General features: G+C 44.9%; 2 protein-coding genes across 4 annotated transcripts in view; one reads left to right on the forward strand and one right to left on the reverse strand.

The window, feature by feature from the left end:
• Window positions 1-237: 237 nt before the first annotated feature.
• rnf214 (ring finger protein 214) lies at window positions 238-5,760 on the reverse strand. 2 transcript variants are annotated; one of them, XR_004932081.1, is made up of 7 exons: window positions 5,384-5,760; window positions 3,890-4,119; window positions 3,684-3,817; window positions 2,083-2,311; window positions 1,259-1,468; window positions 387-1,180; window positions 238-303 (listed from the first exon to the last, which is right to left on the reverse strand). XR_004932081.1 is itself a non-coding variant. In XM_012857592.3 (6 exons), the coding sequence occupies exons 1-6, from the start codon at window positions 5,541-5,543 to the stop codon at window positions 440-442; spliced, it is 1,704 nt and encodes a 567-aa protein (XP_012713046.2). In that variant the 5' UTR covers window positions 5,544-5,760; the 3' UTR covers window positions 361-439. The 2 variants fall into 2 exon arrangements, 1 of the variants encoding a protein (XP_012713046.2); XM_012857592.3 differs by lacking the exon at window positions 238-303 and having other exon boundaries at window positions 361-1,180.
• Window positions 5,761-9,282: 3,522 nt separating this feature from the next.
• snx2 (sorting nexin 2) overlaps window positions 9,283-18,723 on the forward strand; it is a 32,844-nt gene continuing 23,403 nt past the window's right edge. For both annotated transcript variants that reach the window (XM_036144283.1, XM_036144284.1), the window contains exons 1-4: window positions 9,283-9,501; window positions 13,959-14,058; window positions 17,514-17,674; window positions 17,753-17,819. In XM_036144283.1, coding sequence (XP_036000176.1) covers window positions 9,403-9,501; window positions 13,959-14,058; window positions 17,514-17,674; window positions 17,753-17,819 — 427 coding nt within the window. In that variant the 5' untranslated portion in view covers window positions 9,283-9,402. The remainder of the gene's footprint in view (window positions 9,502-13,958; window positions 14,059-17,513; window positions 17,675-17,752; window positions 17,820-18,723) is intronic.

An 18,723-nucleotide genomic window follows, 5' to 3' on the forward strand; every position in this document is an offset into this window, starting at 1 on the left:
AAAAGGAAAATGTCAGAAAGTCTCCAGTTTTTTTTCCGTCACTTTATTTTCTCACTTCAGTCCTGATTGATTCTTTAAAAAGAAAAAAGAAAAACGACTGAACAAATAATAATAAAAAAAAAGTTTCATAACTTTCTCTCAATGAATCTGAAAAACAAAACAAAAAAAAGCTGAAATAAAAAAAACTTTCAATTGTCTCTAAATTATTTAATAACAGCAAAAACTTCACAGATCAGCTCGGTTCCTCCGTTTAAATCGAGAACCTAGAGCAGAAAACAGGAACCAAGACCAGTTGAAATGGGGGACAGAACCGACCAATCACTGACCCGGGGGGACAGAACCGACCAATCACTGACCCGGGGGGGACAGAACCGACCAATCACTGACCCGGGGGGACAGAACCGACCAATCACTGACCCGGGGGGACAGAACCGACCAATCACTGGCCCGGACAGAAGGGGCAGGAGTTGTTCTGGCTGGACTGCAGCCACATCTGGATGCAGTCCCGGTGGATGGTGTGGGAGCAGGCCAGCGGGTGCCGGTGCTCCGGCTCCACGTGGTTCTGGCACATGAGGCAGAGTTTTCGGGGCCCGGCGGGGGGAGAAGGTGCGGCGGCGGCGGAGTGGGCAGCGTCTCTCTGCGGGGGAAGCCCGGGCCTCTGGATGGGCCCCGGAGCGGGCCGGCCGATGGGCCCCGGGGCGGAGCGCTCGCTCTGGCTCAGCTTGAAGGCGATCTGCTCCACCAGGTCCTCCATGGTGATGCCGGCCAGCTTGCCGCGGGAGCTCTTCACCTGCTGCAGCAGCACCATCAGCTGCTGCTTGCTGCACTGCGGGAACCTGGAGCCCAGCTTCTCCAGGAGCTTCTCCAGAACCTCGGTCGAGGCCGGCGGGGCGGCGGCCGGGGGCGGGGGCGAGGGAACCACGGGGGGAGACGGGGACAGGCTGGGGGGCGGGGCTCTGGTGTGGTACTGATGCTGCGGCATCGTCTCGACGTAAGGTGGAGGGCAGTGGGGCGGCGGGTGGAAGCGGTACATGGGGAGGCGAGGGTGGGGGTGCCTGTGGCGCGTGTTGTAGTAATGTGGGTCTCTATGTGGGGGGTAGTGGGGATGTGGGGGGGTCGGGGGCGGCATCATCCTGGGCTGGACCAGCGCCTGCATCGCCTGCTTGAACCTGAGGTCGGCCTGTGGGACAGAAAGTTCTGCGTCAGTCAGAGAAGCAGGAACACCACCCCCCCCCCCCGCAGGCTGACGGCGGCTCACCATGGGGACCTGAGGCAGCGACGGCACGTTGATCCTGGGCAGCGCCTCCAGCTCCTGGCCCTGCTGCAGCTGCTGCAGAACCTCCTGGAAGCGGCTCTGCAGCTCCGCCTGGCTCTTCCGCACCAGAACCTCCTTCTTCTCCCACTTCCCCCGATCGTGGTGGTACTGCTGGGGGAACTCGACCCGCAGGACGTTCAGGTACTGCGCCACCTGGAAGGAGCCAGAGAAGAGAGGGTCATGCTGCTCTGGGTCCGTTTAGCAGACGTGGTGCCGTCGGGTCAGAGGATAAAACGTCTGGACACTTCAGAGAACCTCTGCAGAACCTGAACAGAACTCTGGATTTTCATACTAAGGCCTCCTGCAGCTCGTACTGTCCCTTTAAGACAGACGTTGTCTTTTGGATTAAGCAGCATTAAGAGATCCGGTCAGATGCACTGCAAAAACGGACCGAAAACTTAGTAAAATTTTCTTAAAATATGTGTTTGTGTCCTAGATTTAAGCAGATAAATAAGATGATCTGCCAATGGAATGTGATTTTTGCACCTAAAACAGGAACAACTCATCTTCATCGTCCTATTTCAAGTGCAGGATGTCTAATCATCTTATTTTAGGGGTCAAAATACTCCGTTTCCATTGGCAGATTATATTATTTATCTGCTCAAATCAAGAACACAAACACAAATTTTAAGAACATTTTCCTCTTTTTTAGGTCCGTTTTTGCAGTGTAAATGGTTCTGCAGCATTGCACTGCGGGTTTAGATCGAAACATCTGGAAACTCATTTCTCCCACGTTCACAAAGGCACCGTGAGCTGCCGGTCCAAACCTCTTGGAGCCACGCCTCGATCCGGGACACGGCCACGTCTCGCTGCTTCTCCACGGCCGCCATCTCGTCCCCTAAGGCCTTCAGCTGGGCCGTCTGCGCCTCCTCCTTCAGCCGCTCCGCCTCCGCCCTCAGCTGCTCCAGCTCCTCCCTCCACCTGCGCCGCTCCTCGCTCTCATCCTCGCTCAGCGTCGCCAGCTTCTGCTCGCTCTCCTCCAGCTCCCGGGCCAGTCTGGGGACAGAACAGCAGCATCAGGTGGTTCTGCTACATTTGGCCCGTAACGCCGCCCGATGTGAGACAACGAGAACATTTAGTGGACGCAGCTGGAGAGGAAGACGGAGATCCTCGTTGCAGTTCTACGTTCCTCTCGGTTCTGTTGTCCTCTCAGCTCAGAACCCCGGTGACCCGGAAAGCTCAGCGAGTGGAACCAAAATAAGTTCAGGGAGGAAACCTGAGGTAAAAGCTGTGAAACAGTGAAACACGGCGGTGGCAGCATTATGCTGCGTGGACGCTTTCCAGAACTACAAACTTACGGATTATATCAGAGAAACCTCATGGGTTAAAACGGCCTAGTCAAAGCCCAGACTTACGGTTAACTGTTGGTTAAAATTTGTTCCCTGCAATTAATTGATAACTTCCACCAGACCAGCATTTCTCAGAAAATCCAGGCCTTCTAAATGTGACAACAGCGCCCCCTGCTGTCTAAAAGCGTACATAACATATAACTGAGGTTTGTCTTTAATATTAACGCCTTCAGGGTGTTTTTGCCATATGAGGTTCATCGCTAGTTAAACGTTGACTGCAGGTACGAGTCGGGCTGAAAGACGTTTATAATTGTTGTTAATATTACAGTTAAAGTGTTCTTAGAAACCATTGTGATGTTATTCTGGGTAATCGGCAGAATGACGGCTTTATGCATTAAAACAGAAAACGATAAAAGTTACATTTTTGACGCATTTTGTTGGGATGGAGGGCCTGAAAATGTTTCCTTCTCCAAACGCAGCAGAAAACATTTGAGAAGCTGCACTAGGCGGACCTTCTTTCAGCGCTGCAGTAAGGCCACCGTCCAGAAGGCGGCGATGCTGCTCATCCTTAAGCAAAGCCAGACGATGGCCGTAACAGAAATAACGATGACGTAGGCGCCAGAACAGCAACGTGTCCAGTTTGGGATTATTTCAGACAGTTTAATGGAGGCAAAGATGCTTTTGGTGCAGTTCTGATTTTAAACTTTAAGACTCATCGAGGTCTTTAAATTATGACACAGCTCCGTTCGGCCGTGCTGCCTGGCGGAGCGGCGTCAGCTTCTCGACCAAAACGCACCGACCTGCTCAGGAGGAAAGGATGTGATGACAGGAAAGCGGAGGACATGAAATAATGTAACGCCACATGATGCCAAAGACACGGCTGATGCTGACGAGCGTTCCTGAGGATCATCAGATTATTTTAAAGTCGACCGATGAGCTGATTGATGGCTGAGACCATCAGCGCCGATCATTCTCTCTCAGCTCGTCTGGGCCGGACTCAACCAAAGCGTCAGACGACACTCAGACCCGTTTTCCCTCACAGAAGGAAACGTTTCCAGGAATGTCTGGCTGCTCCTCACCTGTTCCTCTCCTCCTCTGCTCTGCTCCTCTCTGCCATCAGCTCCCGTTTCTTGCTCTCGAAGTTCTTCCTGGTGGCCTTGGAGTTGTTGAGCTGCAGCTTCACCCGCAGCGACTCCAGCTTCTCCAGCAGAGCCTGGAAACAGCGTCGGCGTGAACCTCGCGTTCTTTAAGCGGAGGGATGACGCCGGCGGTTCGCTTGGGTCACCTGGTGCTGATGGACGCCCTCCTCCTTCCTCCTCTTCAGATGCGCTCTGCGCCTCTCCTGCGCCTCCTTCTCCTCGCGCCGCTCCTTCTGCAGCTCCTCGTACTGCTCCCTCAGCCGGCAGTGGCTCAGGAACACGTCGGCCGCCCGGCTCTCCCAGCCGGGCTCTGTGTTGACGGTGGACTCGGTGGTGGTGCGGTCCGTCTGCACGGCCTGGACCTTCTGGAGGGGGTCTGAGAGGAGAAGGCAGGAGGCGGCAGAGGAAACGTGAAACGAGAAACCAGACGGGAGAGGAACTTTTACATTTTTTGTTTTTCCAAATGAAAACCCAAAAAAAAAACACTTTCATCTGAACAGATGGCTTTGGACTACAGAGCAACAGTCCAGGACGTTTCCTCAGCTGCAGTCAACACTCTGTGACTTTCTTCCATATTTTACATTTTTATTTCTAGGGCTGGGTGTCATAGAGAATGAGCCGATTCGATACGATTCTAGATACATAGCTCAGCTTGATTTGACTCCAATATCGATATTTATTACTTTTAAATTAATGCTCAAAGTCATCACCAAATCAATCACCAAAACCAGCAAAATATTGATATGTTAGCAGGAAATAAAGTGCATTTGGTTAAATGCATTTAACGTATCACAGAAACCAAAAATGTGCCAAACGTCTGGTTTAAGGGACGGAGGCGCTTCTAAAATCCTGTCGGTCGTTCGGCAAATTCGTCTCACTGCTCTTCCTCACTGTGAACAGTAATGGCGCGCTGTGATATAATCCACCCTAAGGGATGGGAGGTATAATGACACTGAAAGCCAGAATATCGATTTAAAAACATCAACATTAATCTTTGTATCGATTTTTATGAACAGCCCTGTTTATTTCCATATTTCACCTCCACACTTTTTCCTTCCACTGAGTTTTCCATCCATAACATCTTCTTTAGCAACGACCTTTAATTTCTTAGATTTTTACTGATAAAACGAGGGTAAAACGTGACAAATAGATTTTTAATAATTTGTACAAGTCAGAGAATCTTCAAATTTTTTAATTGTTTAAAAAAAAGTTTAAAAAAATAAAAGTTCAGTTTGATAACACAACAAAACAAGTTCTAGCGAGAACATATAATCTTCCACAAAATTTTATAATTGTATAATTATATAATTGTTAATTGTTATAATCTTCCACTGAATTTTCCATTCAAATGCTTGGCTACAACATCTGTTTTAGCAACGACCTTTAATTTATCAGTAAAAAACAGGAAGGTTGCCCTCTTTAAGGAAGAAACATGACGAATAAGAGTTTTAATTGTTTCTATGAGTCGGGAAATATTAAAATTGTTTTTTTTTTAAAAAAGGGTTCAGTTTGATAACACAACCAAACAAGTTCTGGTGAGAGTGTGAAAGTTTCGTTTTTCCGGAAGTTTCTCCTTTCCGTTACCAATAACAACCGAACCAGAACCGGGCTCCTAACAGCCAGTTCCGACAGAACTTTACCTTCGACCGTCATTCCAGCCAGTTTCCGAACCAGGTCCCGGTCCAGGTCCTGGTCCAGTTCCAGTTTCCGGACCAGGTCCAGGTCCAGGTCGTCCTTGGTCCAGTGCCCCAGCTCCTCGTCCTCCTCGCTGTCAGCGATGGTTTCCCAGCTAGCATCCATGCTATTAGCTGAACTACAAAAACTGAAGACTTCCGGATGCAGACAAACCGCCGACTTAGTGACAGCTGAGCGGGATGACAGACCGGGCTCTCTCCGTTAAAAAAAACCCGTCTTTACGGAATAAAAATTGATGTATTTAACTATTTTAAGCCGCGTTTAACAGTCTCCGCCAGTGGATCAAACGGATGTTTGTGTTTCTCTGAAAACCATCCGGCGGAAGTGGCTCAACCGCCGGGACGTAAGGAAACAAAGATCGTCTATAAAATTCAAATATAATTTTAATTTTAGGGTGAGTCCAGTTCTGTGTTACTCACACCCCATTGTTGACAATTAATTGACAATTAATGGTTATTCGTTTACATCCCTAATAGACACTATATTTATCCTGGGGGAGAAATACAAATAAAATAAAACATAACAAATTAACAGTTAAAAGTGTTGTAACAATTTAGGGTTTTACTAAGATTTTTATTTTTCCTCTTATAGCAACATAGTACGAAAATTTGAGAAGCTATCTTGGAATTAAGAGAAACACATTGATAAACATATTTTAATAAATTAATTGTTTAGTGTTTAACCTTTAGGGGCTTATAGGGGCTGCATAATAAAAATTGGATTAGATTGTTAGGAAGGTTTTATTCTTTAGGACATTAAAGTCCAAATCTACCACCCTGGCTTGGTTTTGGTCAATGGGAAACTTCTAATCTGAAAAAGCATCACGGATCCAGCACCTGGAACAAGGACAAACCCCATTATTTTTATTTTATTTTGTTATTTATCAGAATATTCTTTGTAACATACAACAAGAAATAGCACAAAGAAAAATGCAATTAAATACAATGAACAATCGCCAGGGGTTTGTACAAAAAACAACAACAAAAAAGATTCCATCAATATTTGGAATTTAGACCATAAATATAAAGTTTTAATAGCTTTTTTGTTATTGGAGGAGGACAGAGTGGAGAAATAAATTGTTGCTTCCTTTATAAAAGAGATACTTGAGGGTTTAATTATAACAGTTTTACACTTGTGAATATAAAACTTGCCCAACAATAGAAGATTACATAAAAAGAAATGGTCTGACAGTTCCATCCGTCCCTCCATCCATTTTGTGACCCATTTAATCCCTCATTGGGTCACAGGGGTTGCTGGTGCCTATCTCCAGCGTTAACTGGGCGAGAGGCGGGGTTCACCCTGGACAGGTCACCAGTCTACAGTTCCTTTTTTATATTTTGTGATAACAAAGTAAAGTTCCAATTTGTCCTAAATAATATCCAGAATGAAAAGTCAAACACCTTGGTGGACTCACAGGACCAAAGCAGGTGAGAAACAGAGTAAATGTTAAAGAAAGTGCAGGTGGTATCAATGTCCTACTTAATTAAAAATGACTTTACTGGATATCAATGGTAAACGATCTTAAAGCAAACCTCTTTAACCTTGTTGTAATTAGTAAATATTTATTGGGCAGAGACCACGTTTTGTTCCAGTGTAGCCAACCTCTCCTGACTCATGTGTTCTACGTACTCTGGGATGTGCGTGTGTGTTGACCCCAGAACCATTCAGCTTTATTCTGTTTAAAACAGGAATATCGTCAGCACAGCAGTTTAACCAACCGGGCTTCCACATGCACACCTTCAATGAAAATAAGAGAGAACTTCAGAATCGCGTTGGCATGATAAAGCCTGACGAATGCCACCATAATGGGAATTAACACCGAACAACACCCAATAAGGTGCTGTGCCAAATATAAAAACTGTGTTAACAAACTGGAAGTAAATAACAGCTTCTCCACCATAATACAATAACACATGTAAACCAAGAAAAACAAACACAGGCGATAAAAATGGAGTTGGGATGAAATATAAACTAGTGTTTGTTCACACCTGTTACACCAGCATACTTCTGAGACCAGATTTAAATCACAAAGGACCTGAGGTGCAGTTGGCTTAGAGCCAAGGCAAATTAATTAGTATAACACATTTCAGTACAGAGACAATGGAAAGTGCTTTACATGATTAAAATATAGGAAAATAAAACAGAATAAAAGCAAGTTTGAATAAAATGTAGAAATAGAATAGAACATGGGAAAATAGAAACTAAAAGCAAACATTAAAAACGGTTGGACTACAAAGCTAAGCTAATGATGTTTCAGTAAAACAGTTTAACTAGAACAGTCGAAGGCAATCCTAACCAAATGTGTTTTTAATCTTGATTTAAAGGAACTCAGGCTTTCAGCACTTTTACAGTTTTCTAGGAGTTTGTTCCAGATCAGTGGAGCATAGGAACTAAATGCTGCTTCTCCATGTCTGGTTCTGGTTCTGGTTCTGGTTCTGGTTCTGCAGAGCAGGCTGGAGCCAGAAGACCTGAGTGGTCTGGAGGGTTGATGCCCTGATAACAAGTCTGTGATGTATTTAGGTGCTAATTCAGGGATTTATAGACTAACAGAAGGATTTTAAAGTCGATTCTCTGAGATCCAGGGAGCCATGGAAGGACTTTAGAACCGGGTCCATGTTCTCTACGTTCTTAGTCTTAGTGAGGACTTCAGAACCGGGTCCATGTTCTCTACGTTCTTAGTCTTAGTGAGGACTTCAGAACCGGGTCCATGTTCTCTACGTTCTTAGTCTCAGTGGAAGGACTTCAGAACCGGGTCCATGTTCTCTACGTTCTTAGTCTTAGTGAGGACTTCAGAACCGGGTCCATGTTCTCTACGTTCTTAGTCTTAGTGGAAGGACTTCAGAACCGGGTCCATGTTCTCTACGTTCTTAGTCTTAGTGGAAGGACTTCAGAACCGGGTCCATGTTCTCTACGTTCTTAGTCTTAGTGAGAACTTCAGAACCGGGTCCACGTTCTCTACGTTCTTAGTCTTAGTGGAAGGACTTTAGAACCGGGTCCATGTTCTCTACGTTCTTAGTCTTAGTGAGGACTTCAGAACCGGGTCCATGTTCTCTACGTTCTTAGTCTTAGTGAGGACTTCAGAACCGGGTCCATGTTCTCTACGTTCTTAGTCTTAGTGAGGACTTCAGAACCGGGTCCATGTTCTCTAGGTTCTTAGTCTTAGTGAGGACTTCAGAACCGGGTCCATGTTCTTAGTCTTAGTGAGGACTTCAGAACTGGGTCCATGTTCTCTACGTTCTTAGTCTTAGTGGAAGGACTTCAGAACCGGGTCCATGTTCTCTACGTTCTTAGTCTTAGTGGAAGGACTTCAGAACCGGGTCCATGTTCTCTACGTTCTTAGTCTTAGTGGAAGGACTTCAGAACCGGGTCCATGTTCTCTACGTTCTTAGTCTTAGTGAGGACTTCAGAACCGGGTCCATGTTCTCTACGTTCTTAGTCTTAGTGGAAGGACTTCAGAACCGGGTCCATGTTCTCTACGTTCTTAGTCTTAGTGGAAGGACTTCAGAACCGGGTCCATGTTCTCTACGTTCTTAGTCTTAGTGGAAGGACTTCAGAACCGGGTCCATGTTCTCTACGTTCTTAGTCTTAGTGGAAGGACTTCAGAACCGGGTCCATGTTCTCTACGTTCTTAGTCTTAGTGAGGACGCAGGCAGCAGGTTCTGGATCAGCTGCAGCTGTCTGATCCACTTTTTAGGCAGACCTGTGAAAACACCGTTGCAGTGATCAGTTCTACTAAAAATAAAGTCTGAATATGTTGAACAAACCCCGTTATATCAACGTGCTGTCGTTTACTTTCGCGTCGTAAAACCCTAAACAGCGATCGGAGTGAGACCTCTTCGTTTCCTCGCGCCTCTCTGCTTCCCAGCAGGAACGTCACGTGACTCAGCGGGAGGAGAACCTCCTGACTCCCGCACCTCCTCCGCTTCCCGTCAGCTCCTCTCGCCTCTCCGTTAGCAGCAGGAACATGGCGGACACAGCCCGGGACCCTCCGCCGGACCGGACCGACTTCCATGAGGTGGAGGACGGAGAGGACCTGTTCCCGGAGCCGAGCGCCGCCCCGGAGGTGAGACGGGACGGGACGGGACGGGAGGCCGAGAGGGGAGGCGGACAGCCGGGCACAGGGCGTGATGTGTCCGGCTGTCAGCGGCGGAAAACACCCGTTAAAATCAACGGTTCGGTGACCGGAGGCTCGGTACGAATCGCCTTTTAGATGGAGGAAAAAAATGGCGTTTTATCTCCCGTCAGATTTACACGGAGGTCCGTTAAATAGTGGCCTTCATGGCTACAGGAGCCGACGAGGGTCTCTGCTCACCGCGAACAAACGCGCAGGAGGCGTGTTTGCGCGCGGTCAGGTGACGGTCACACAGGTGAGCAGGGTGGTGCCTTCAGGGGAGGCAGGGAAATTAAAACACCACCGCCATCCGCGCCTTTACCTGTCCTTGGTTTTTATCCGCGTTTTTACAATAATTAAAAGAAAAACAACAACAAAGATTCAGAGGCGCGAGGTTAACATTTATTACGATGTTTAACAGCAATCAATGGAAATAAATTCGGTTTTAATCGGTTTTAGTCCATCTGGCTGGCTGAAGTTTCCTGAATAGTTTAAAGTCTAACAGAAAATAAAGGAATTATAAAGTTATTTTGCCTGTTTAAATCACAATAATTACATCAGAACCAACTGGACTTTCGCTCAGTTCTTTCTGCTTGTTTTAAACTCACTGAAACTAAAAGCCATAATTTCAGATTTTTATTCTACTGTTGTAGCAAAGCTGCCTGTAAAAAACTATAATAAAGACTCAAGTAAACGCCTACTAATATCTTTTTGGTTTATTGTTTGATTTTTAATGTTACTAATGATCTAATGTGCGTAGACCAATAACAGCACAGTTAACATTATGAGCTGAACAACAATTCCTTTTAATTGTGTAATTATATTAGGAGTAATATAATTATTAAATGAATGCACATTTATTCATTTATTGAAAAACAAAACAATTACCAGAGGAAAGCAGATACTGGCAGGTAGAAATAAAAGCTCAATTAATGCTAAACTAATGCTACTGGTGAGTGGGGGGTTCCGGCTCCTCCGGTTTTCAGAACTGGACCGGGTCGTGGCGTTCCTCTCTCAGCCGGGTTTCTATCGGATCAAATGGTTCTGTTCTGATCCGACTCTCCTGCAGGAGGTCCTCCCAGTCCCAGGGTTTTCTTTCAGAGAGTCTGTTTCCAACGTGGCGGCTGTGTGCCTCCAGAACCTCCCTCACGGTTCTGTCCAGCGGGCCGGGCCGGTCCGATGCCGACTCTTTGTTCTCAGCTCGTCCATCCTCGGTTCTACAGCAGCAGCTTGAAGACGGCAGATTTAACTCGTCCTGACTCGGGTTTTCTGCTGGTGTCGGGTTGGGCTCTGTTTCTGGGACCAGAACCGGGTCAAAGAACTTTTTGAACTGAAGGTTGTTTAAACGTTTTCTTGGTCACGTTTTTTTTTTTCTCGCCGACGCTCCAGACCCAGAATCTTTACCCTGATCTGAATTTATTGCAGTTTCTTTCTCTCTGAACTTCAGGGCCCAGAGAAACCCGTCCAGGACCGACCCGGTTTCGCTGCAGGAGAACCTCAGCGTTTCATTTCACAATCAGCGTAACGGCAGAGGAAGACGTGAGGAAGTGGACCGCTATCCACTCATTTCCTGTCCGCTCGTCCATCCTCTCCTGGTTCTGTCCAGTCAGCGATATTCTCTCCATCCTGTGCTTCCTTTCCTGGACCTCAGCGGCGAGCCCGGTTCTGTCCGGAGCCGTTCTGGGTCAAACCTACAGGACGTGACCCAGTAGAATCGGGACCGTCGGGTCAGGCGGCGAAGCACGGCGAGCAGAGAAGTTGCGTCACTCTGTGGTTCCGTGACGGTTAACGGCTGCATGCAGAGTTTTTAATTTTAATGCCATTTCTAAGCTGTTTATGGCACAAAATAAACCTCAGATTGTTTTTTATTTTATTTTTTTATTTTACAACCAAAATGAAATTACGAACGTTTATCACCGAACCAGAGTTTGGTGCAGCGGCGCTTTAACGAACAGACATGATGGTTCCCTTCCTCCGTCTTCCTGCTTCACGGCCAAGTTTAGACGTAAGAATAAACCGGCCAATTTTATTTTTTATCTCCCAAAATATTAATTCTGACTCCTGCTAACTATATCTCCACATAATCCCGCTACGTAATTAGCCTGAGCTAAACGCTAGCTGTTAGCAAACGGACGTAGCTGCCGTCGTTTGTTGTCATACGAGCTGAAAGCAGAGGAACGTAAAGAAGATCCACCCAGATGACGACTGAAAAACACGATTTATTTGGTACAAACATTTATTCACCGTGTGACAGCTAGCCCTCTGAAATTTACTCGCCTGACAGAAGATTTACTCTCATCTGGCGTCTGGCGAGTGTTAATCAAGATTTGGAAAGAGAGGATGGTCAAAGATGGCCTCCATGGGAGAGATCCAGGACCAGAACCACTGCGGCCCACTGTGTGCATCTACCACAGCGTTTCTGGAGAACATCATCTCATCAGTCAAGCACGGCGGTGGTACTGTGGTGGTCTGGGCCAGCGTTGCTTCTTCAGCGCCAGGACGAGTCTCTGGTTGATGGAACCACGGATTCTGCTCTGAAGCTGCAGATCCAGATGTGGTTTGTGTGACGAGGGGGTAGAAATCAGCCGTCCTGGGTCGGGTTCTGTCCTGGGTCGGGTTCTGCTACGCTGGAATCACGTCAAACTCATATTTCTGGTCTGATGGACGAGGAAAGAAATGATCATAAGGATCCGTGTTGCTGGATCCTCATCAAGGTTCTGAGACTTTTTTTATGATCTTTGTCTGCAAAGCAACAGAATTGGACCTTCACGTCATGTTGGTACCGTTGGACCCAAACAGGGAGCAAGTAAATTAGAACGTCCTGCAAGGAATACGTTTGGAAAGGATAAAAAGTTTTAGTTTGACTGGAAGGAAATAAAATCGTGCTGCACTGTTGGGTGTTTTATTTTTCTGTTCAGTGTTCGGCCGGCAGAACCGGGTCGGCTCCTCGTCTGTTCTAGCAGCTGGAAGCGTGTCGGGTCCATTACGGATCAGAAACCTGCAGACGATGAGGAAACGGTCAGGGCGCCTGAAGACGCAGCGACGCATCCATCGGTGCGGAGAAGCCGCCGCCACGGCTCTCTGAGGAGCCGGCAGGGAAACGGGCTCGGGTCCGGATCCGGTTCCGGATCATTTCTGCCGGTGCCAGAGCTGACGATGCACGGCGTGGAGCCTCTCTCGCTCAGAGAGACGCTGAAACCAGAGCTTTGTTCTCTGGGATGGAGAAAGCTCCATGAGCTGGTGAACAGAAATGCTGAAAGTCAATCCGCCGTTTCTGCATTTTAACACTTCTTTACTGAAGGCGACTGAATTCTTTCATTGTTTTCTCTCACTTTGCTGATTTAACATTTCCTTTAGTCGCTGACGCTGTGAGGAGCTCTGAACCCGATCCTGCCTAGAAAATGAAGGATCTCTGGCTCAGAGGAAAGCGACGCTGAAACACTTTCTGACTAAAAGCTAAAGATAATTTAGTCGAGTCAAAGTGCCGCCATCATCATCTGCAGTCCTGGTCCTCATCATTTGGGTCAAACGTTCGGCCTCCAGCAGCGATCCGTCGGCTTCTGGAGGAAAAATCAACCGGTTTCCGTGAAGTTTGTTCAGATTAAAACCTCAGTTTTAAAAGTTTTTTAAGTTGTGTTTGTGGTTATTGACCATTTTCCTGTGAATTAAAGCCGTGAGCCGAACCGCAGCGGCTTTATGATGAGCATGGAAAGTGAAATGAAACTTAGTTTATTAGAGGAGGGCCTAGAAATCTGTCAGTAGGTCATATTTAAATAGATTTTAGTCATTAATACATTCATTAATATTTAAAGGCAAAACTTTAAAGCAAGCACCATGCATGCTCAGTATGAGGGATTGCTGCAAAGCCATCAACAATGCAGACGACTGTCCACTGTGGCTCTATGCTCTTTCAGGAGGAGTGAATGCTGCTTGGAGAGACTTGATGCAACCTGCTGGTTCCCTTATATAGGACATTTTCACCAATCTGTATAATGATTGATTTTGACTTTGTAAAGTGCCTCGAGATGACATGTTTCATGAATTGGCGCTATATAAATTAAAATTGAATTGAATTGAATTATCAGCCCCAATGTTTGCAATTTGATTCCAGTTTTTTAATTAGAGATGGGGCGGATTTAAATCTGGCTTCATAACTTTTATTTCTAAACATTTTGATGTGACTTTATTCCAGTCCTGCTAATTTTTACCTTTATTTTAGTAGAAGTGCAATAAAAAAAAGTCCACATTGGTTAATCTATGATCTGATTTATGGGAGTTTGGGTTGGTTCTGAGATCCTGGATGTAAATCTGGGTTCCAGGTTGTATTCGTTCACCTTTACTGGACACGCCGGGTTTGTCTTGTTCTGCTGGCTGCGATCCTTTCGTTAAAGTCTCTGTTTGTTCTTTAGTCCCAACCAGCCAGCCTGTCTGCTGTGGACATCAGCACCAACTCAAATGGACCCAAACAGGACTCGTTTTTCGATGACGACAACGAGGATCTGTTCGCAGGTAGGAACAAGCCCTGGATAACCGTGACACACAGATCTCTGCTCATCCCGGTTCTGATTTAATGGAGGAGTTTAGCTACGGCCAGGAGGAGTTTATGGATCTAGAAGAAAGGGGGATTCTTGTTTTTCTGCGTTGTGCAGCGAGAGTAAATGTCCGGAGGTGTGATCTGAAAACAAGAGGAATAAATAAAATCTGAATCCATGTGTAAATAAAGGAGACGCAGGTGGAGCAGACAGGTTGGTACGGGTGGAGATGCTGAAGGTGAGCCACCCAGAGCAGGAGGAGGGCTTTCAGAGGGTCGCTGTGACAGAACTAGCCTCGTGAGACCATCCTGATCTCGCGAGCTTTCAAGGTTTCACTCGCAGATCAGTCTGGCTACTCTCCGTTAAAGAAAATTTGGAGCCGTTCACCAAACGAACGTCCAATCAGCGTTGGCTTTGAGGCGGGTTGAGGTGTGACGCAACGGGAAGCGCGACAGTTCAGTCTAAACAACATGGCGGCTTCAGCCGATGAAACTAGCGTTAGCGTGGCTATCGAGCAAGTTTTATCGGAATTACAGAGTATTTATTTGCTGAGCTAACGAGCCTTTACCTGCAGCAGCAAGAGTAGCTTGGCTTGTGGTTGTGTTTTCGTCGTCGCTCTGTTACGAGCGACGACGAAGCATGTTGACGAGTACGTCATATGTTTCATTGATCTGATTGGTTTATTTGGCCCGTCTATCACCAACATAGGCCAATCAGCTAACCAGTATTTTCGCCCCTTCCCAAAATTACTTCAACGGAAGGTTTCCAGATGGATATGCGGAGCAAATCTATCTGGCGGAGTCAGGTAATGACAGAACAGCATCATCAGCATATTGTGTGACAGAAGCAGAAGCTCAGCTGTGGCGGCCCCTAAAGGCAGGAAAGCAGAAAGGTGTTTAGTTTTCTTTATGTGCATCATTCCATCAGCGTCAGCATGAAAGAATAAATATCACAATGTAATATTTTTAGCAGTACAGCTACCATAAAATGCACCATGGCTGATATTCCACTGTTTGTTTTTAACTATAATGTTTTACTGTTGTCGTTAATGGTGTGTTTGCTGAAGGTTGTGATGCCGTCTGAATTTCATCGCGGCTCATCTGTTGCTCAAATAATAAAGTTTGCACAGCGTCTCTGGGATATTCCAGCTGTGCAATGAACCGTGCCGTAAATAAGAGCCGATGCTTTTCTTTTAAAGCTGCAGGCGGCTAAGCGAGGCGCTAGACCCCCACCTCCTTATTTAGTAAAAGGTGGATGTTTTACAGGGTTTCTATACTACTGTTGTGCTTTAATTAACACAAGGCAGCAGTTTTATGGTGAAAATAATCTGGAAAATCTTTTTAATTACATTATAACTCGTTTTTTAATCACTTTTTTATGTGATGAGTTTTCTTAGTTGATTTATGTGTTTTTAATAGGGCTGGGCAAGTTAACGCGTTAATTTCGCGTTAACTCATTAGACTATTAACAGCGATATTTTCTTTAACGCGCATTAACGCATGTTGCTCACATGCTTTTATTTTGTGAAGGTCTGTTGCTGCGGTGTAGGGGTTTTGAATCAGAACAGTAGGTGGCGATAATGCGCCAATAACCTCGCTGTCGCCAAGCCTCGGATTCAAAGAAGAAGAAAGGTGCCGGCCGGAAAAAAACAAAGCCGACATGCGGAAGGCGGTGTTTCCAGCTTAGGCGAGGCGGTGAGTTGATGGCCGGAACAAGTTTTGTGCGGAGCGGAGCGGAGCGGGGAGAGTCTGCTTAGACGCCGTTGGTGAAGTCGCTTCTCGTTTCAAAGTATCCATGTGTTTTTGCCTGTTTTTCCCTGCCATTCACTATATGCACAACAACAAAAAACCGCGTGTCAACGTCAAATAAACGCAAGCAACGCAAGCATATCGAGTTAGCAAGCATTTCAGTTTAAAGTTCTTCCAGCATGGAATATGACAGAAACAAGTTAGTTGTAACCACTGCCAAGTTAAACTTTGGTATTAAACATAAAATGGTAATGCTGCTCCCTGCTGTTACCTCAGAAATTGCCTGTTTTTGGTAGATTTTTTCCCCATAAATAATTCCCTGTCAGTGGCAATAAGCTTTAATTTATTATTATTGCTATTTTTTGTTTTACATGTTTAAGTTGAGCTTTACACTAAATATGTCTTACTGATAAGTGCTACAAATGTTACAACACTTTTGTTCATATGGCAGCAGAACATTAAAATAAAAGTGCTCTTTACACTACTTTTGAATTCATTCTTGGAGTTTGTAAATACAATGCGATTAATCGCGATTAATCGCGATTAATCAGGGCGATTAATCGCGATTAAATATTTTAATCGTTGCCCAGCCCTAGTTTTTAATAATAATAGTTTTTTATACCCTGTTGCCCATATATATAGCCGCTTTTGCTGATATGGCTTTAAACCTAAACTACACCTTTTGGGATATTTACACTTATTAAAAGTATTATTTTATCTGAATTTTGAAGGATATCAATGTTTCAGATGAGGTGGACTTTCCTTTGACTTCCTGTTAGTTAGATCGTTAAGTTTTCTCAGCCTTGAGGAGCCACTGAAGGCATAATAGTTTTTATGTCTGCGCTAATCAAAGACACAAACCTACGGAAGAGGATTAGGGCCACTAAAAAAAAATAGTTTTTTCTCAGAATTCTGACTTTTTTTCTCAGAATTTGGACTTTTTTCTCAGAATTCTGAGAGAAAAAATTCAGAATTCTGAGAAAAAAGTCAGAATTCTGAGATTAAAGTCAGAATTCTGAGATTAAGTCAGAAATCTGACTTTTTTTCTTAGAATTCTGACTTTTTTCTCAGAATTCTGACTTTTTTTCTCAGAGTTCTGACTTTTTTTCTCAGAATTTGGACTTTTTTCTCAGAATTCTGAGAAAAAAAAGTCAGAATTGTGAGAAAAAAGTCAGAATTCTGAGAGAAAAAATTCAGAATTCTGAGGAAAATAAGTCAGAATTCTGAGAAAAAAGTCAGAATTCTGAGAGAAAAAATTCAGAATTCTGAGAAAAAAAAAGTCAGAATTCTGAGAAAAAAGTCAGAATTCTGAGAGAAAAAATTCAGAATTCTGAGGAAAATAAGTCAGAATTGTGAGAAAAAAGTCAGAATTCTGAGAGAAAAAATTCAGAATTCTGAGGAAAATAAGTCAGAATTGTGAGAAAAAAGTCAGAATTCTGAGAGAAAAAATTCAGAATTCTGAGATTAAAGTCAGAAATCTGACTTTTTTCTCACAATTCTGACTTTTTTTTCTCAGAATTCTGAGAAAAAAAGTCAGATTTGTGAGAAAAAAGTCAGAATTGAGTAGACTTTTTTTTTCTTTTTCTTTGAGTGGCCCTAATCCTGTTCCGTACAAACCTCTACTGAAAATGCGATGGGAGGATAATTTTGACCGGATTAACCGGTGGAGTGTGTTTGGCTGCAGAAGCAACAGAGGAGGTGTCGTTGGACAGTCCGGAGAGGGACGTCCTGCTGTCCGACGGCCCGTCCCCCGCCATCACCCCCATCACTCCGCCCACCTCCGTCATCACTCCTCGCATCGGCCACCAACACGACGACATGTTCACGCACTCCTCGTTTGACGAAGTAATCTCCCCAAACACGTTCACAGATTTCTGTTCCAGGCTCACAAACTGAAGCCGCTCCGTTTTCTCTGTCCCACAGATCGAGGAAGAGGAAGGTGGAGATTCTTTCGACATAAACATTTCAGTGTCGGATCCTGAGAAAATCGGTGGGTTCACGATGAAATAACCGGACATGTCCCGACATTAAGAGTTGGACAAAATCCAAATGAGATGCTTCTTTTTCTTTGCTCGATATGGAGGATTAATTTACTCACAAAGTCCAGATTTACCATTTATTATTCTTCCTGCACAGGCTGAGACTGATGAAGATGAGGCTGCTTCATCAAACTCATAACAGTCTCTTAGATTAATGGGCTAATTGGTGCACCACTGGAGCCCCCTGTAGGTCACAGTTATCATTACAGCTTCACGTTTCCAAAAGAGCAGCAATAATCTGTTCACCAACTTCTTTCTCAGTTCCTGTTTAAAGATAAAATCAGAGAGATTAAACAACCGGTTTGTTATCCGATAGGTATTCTGTCCTCAAGCTTCAGTTTCTACTTATCAGCGTTGTCTCCTTTCTGTTTTAAAGGTACACAGCCACATTATATGCTTTAAAAAAAGACCAAAAACCGTTTGATCATGATAAAATAAGGTTATATACACCAAGCCTCCATCCTGGTAATGTGTTGTTGGTCCTTTTCGTGGATATAAATAGAAGTAGCGCCATCTAGCGACCGTATGGCAGAACTATCATAATGCTGGTTTGCTTAATTAATAAATCAATTGTAAATAATACTGGACCGAGCCACACCCTCTGCAATGCCTCAGTAAAGCAGCAGTGATGAAGACCAGTCGTTATTAATTAAATAAAACGATCTACAGCAACTTTAAGAGCCTCATATCTGACCATTTACTCACATCAGTCAACTCTGCGTCACATCTGAGTCTCAGCAGGTTTAGCGTCCGCTTCACTGAACACCAACGTTCAGATTGTATTCCCAGAGACATTCCAGGATTTTCCATCTTTATCTTATTTTTTTAGTGCTTTTTTTCCCCACTGGATCTTGG

The sequence above is a fragment of the Fundulus heteroclitus genome, chromosome 12, assembly GCF_011125445.2.
Source record: "Fundulus heteroclitus isolate FHET01 chromosome 12, MU-UCD_Fhet_4.1, whole genome shotgun sequence".
In the NCBI taxonomy this organism is placed as follows: Eukaryota; Metazoa; Chordata; class Actinopteri; order Cyprinodontiformes; family Fundulidae; genus Fundulus; species Fundulus heteroclitus.

Excerpts from the sequence above, each read along its gene's own strand:
- rnf214 (XM_012857592.3), bottom strand. The coding sequence starts at position 5,543 with ATGGATGCTAGCTGGGAAACCATCGCTGACAGCGAGGAGGACGAGGAG. Across the intron at positions 2,312-3,683 it reads GCAGAGGAGGAGAGGAACAG|ACTGGCCCGGGAGCTGGAGG; the intron begins GTGAGGAGCAGC and ends TTCTGTCCCCAG. Across the intron at positions 1,181-1,258 it reads CGCTGCCTCAGGTCCCCATG|GCCGACCTCAGGTTCAAGCA; the intron begins GTGAGCCGCCGT and ends TCTGTCCCACAG.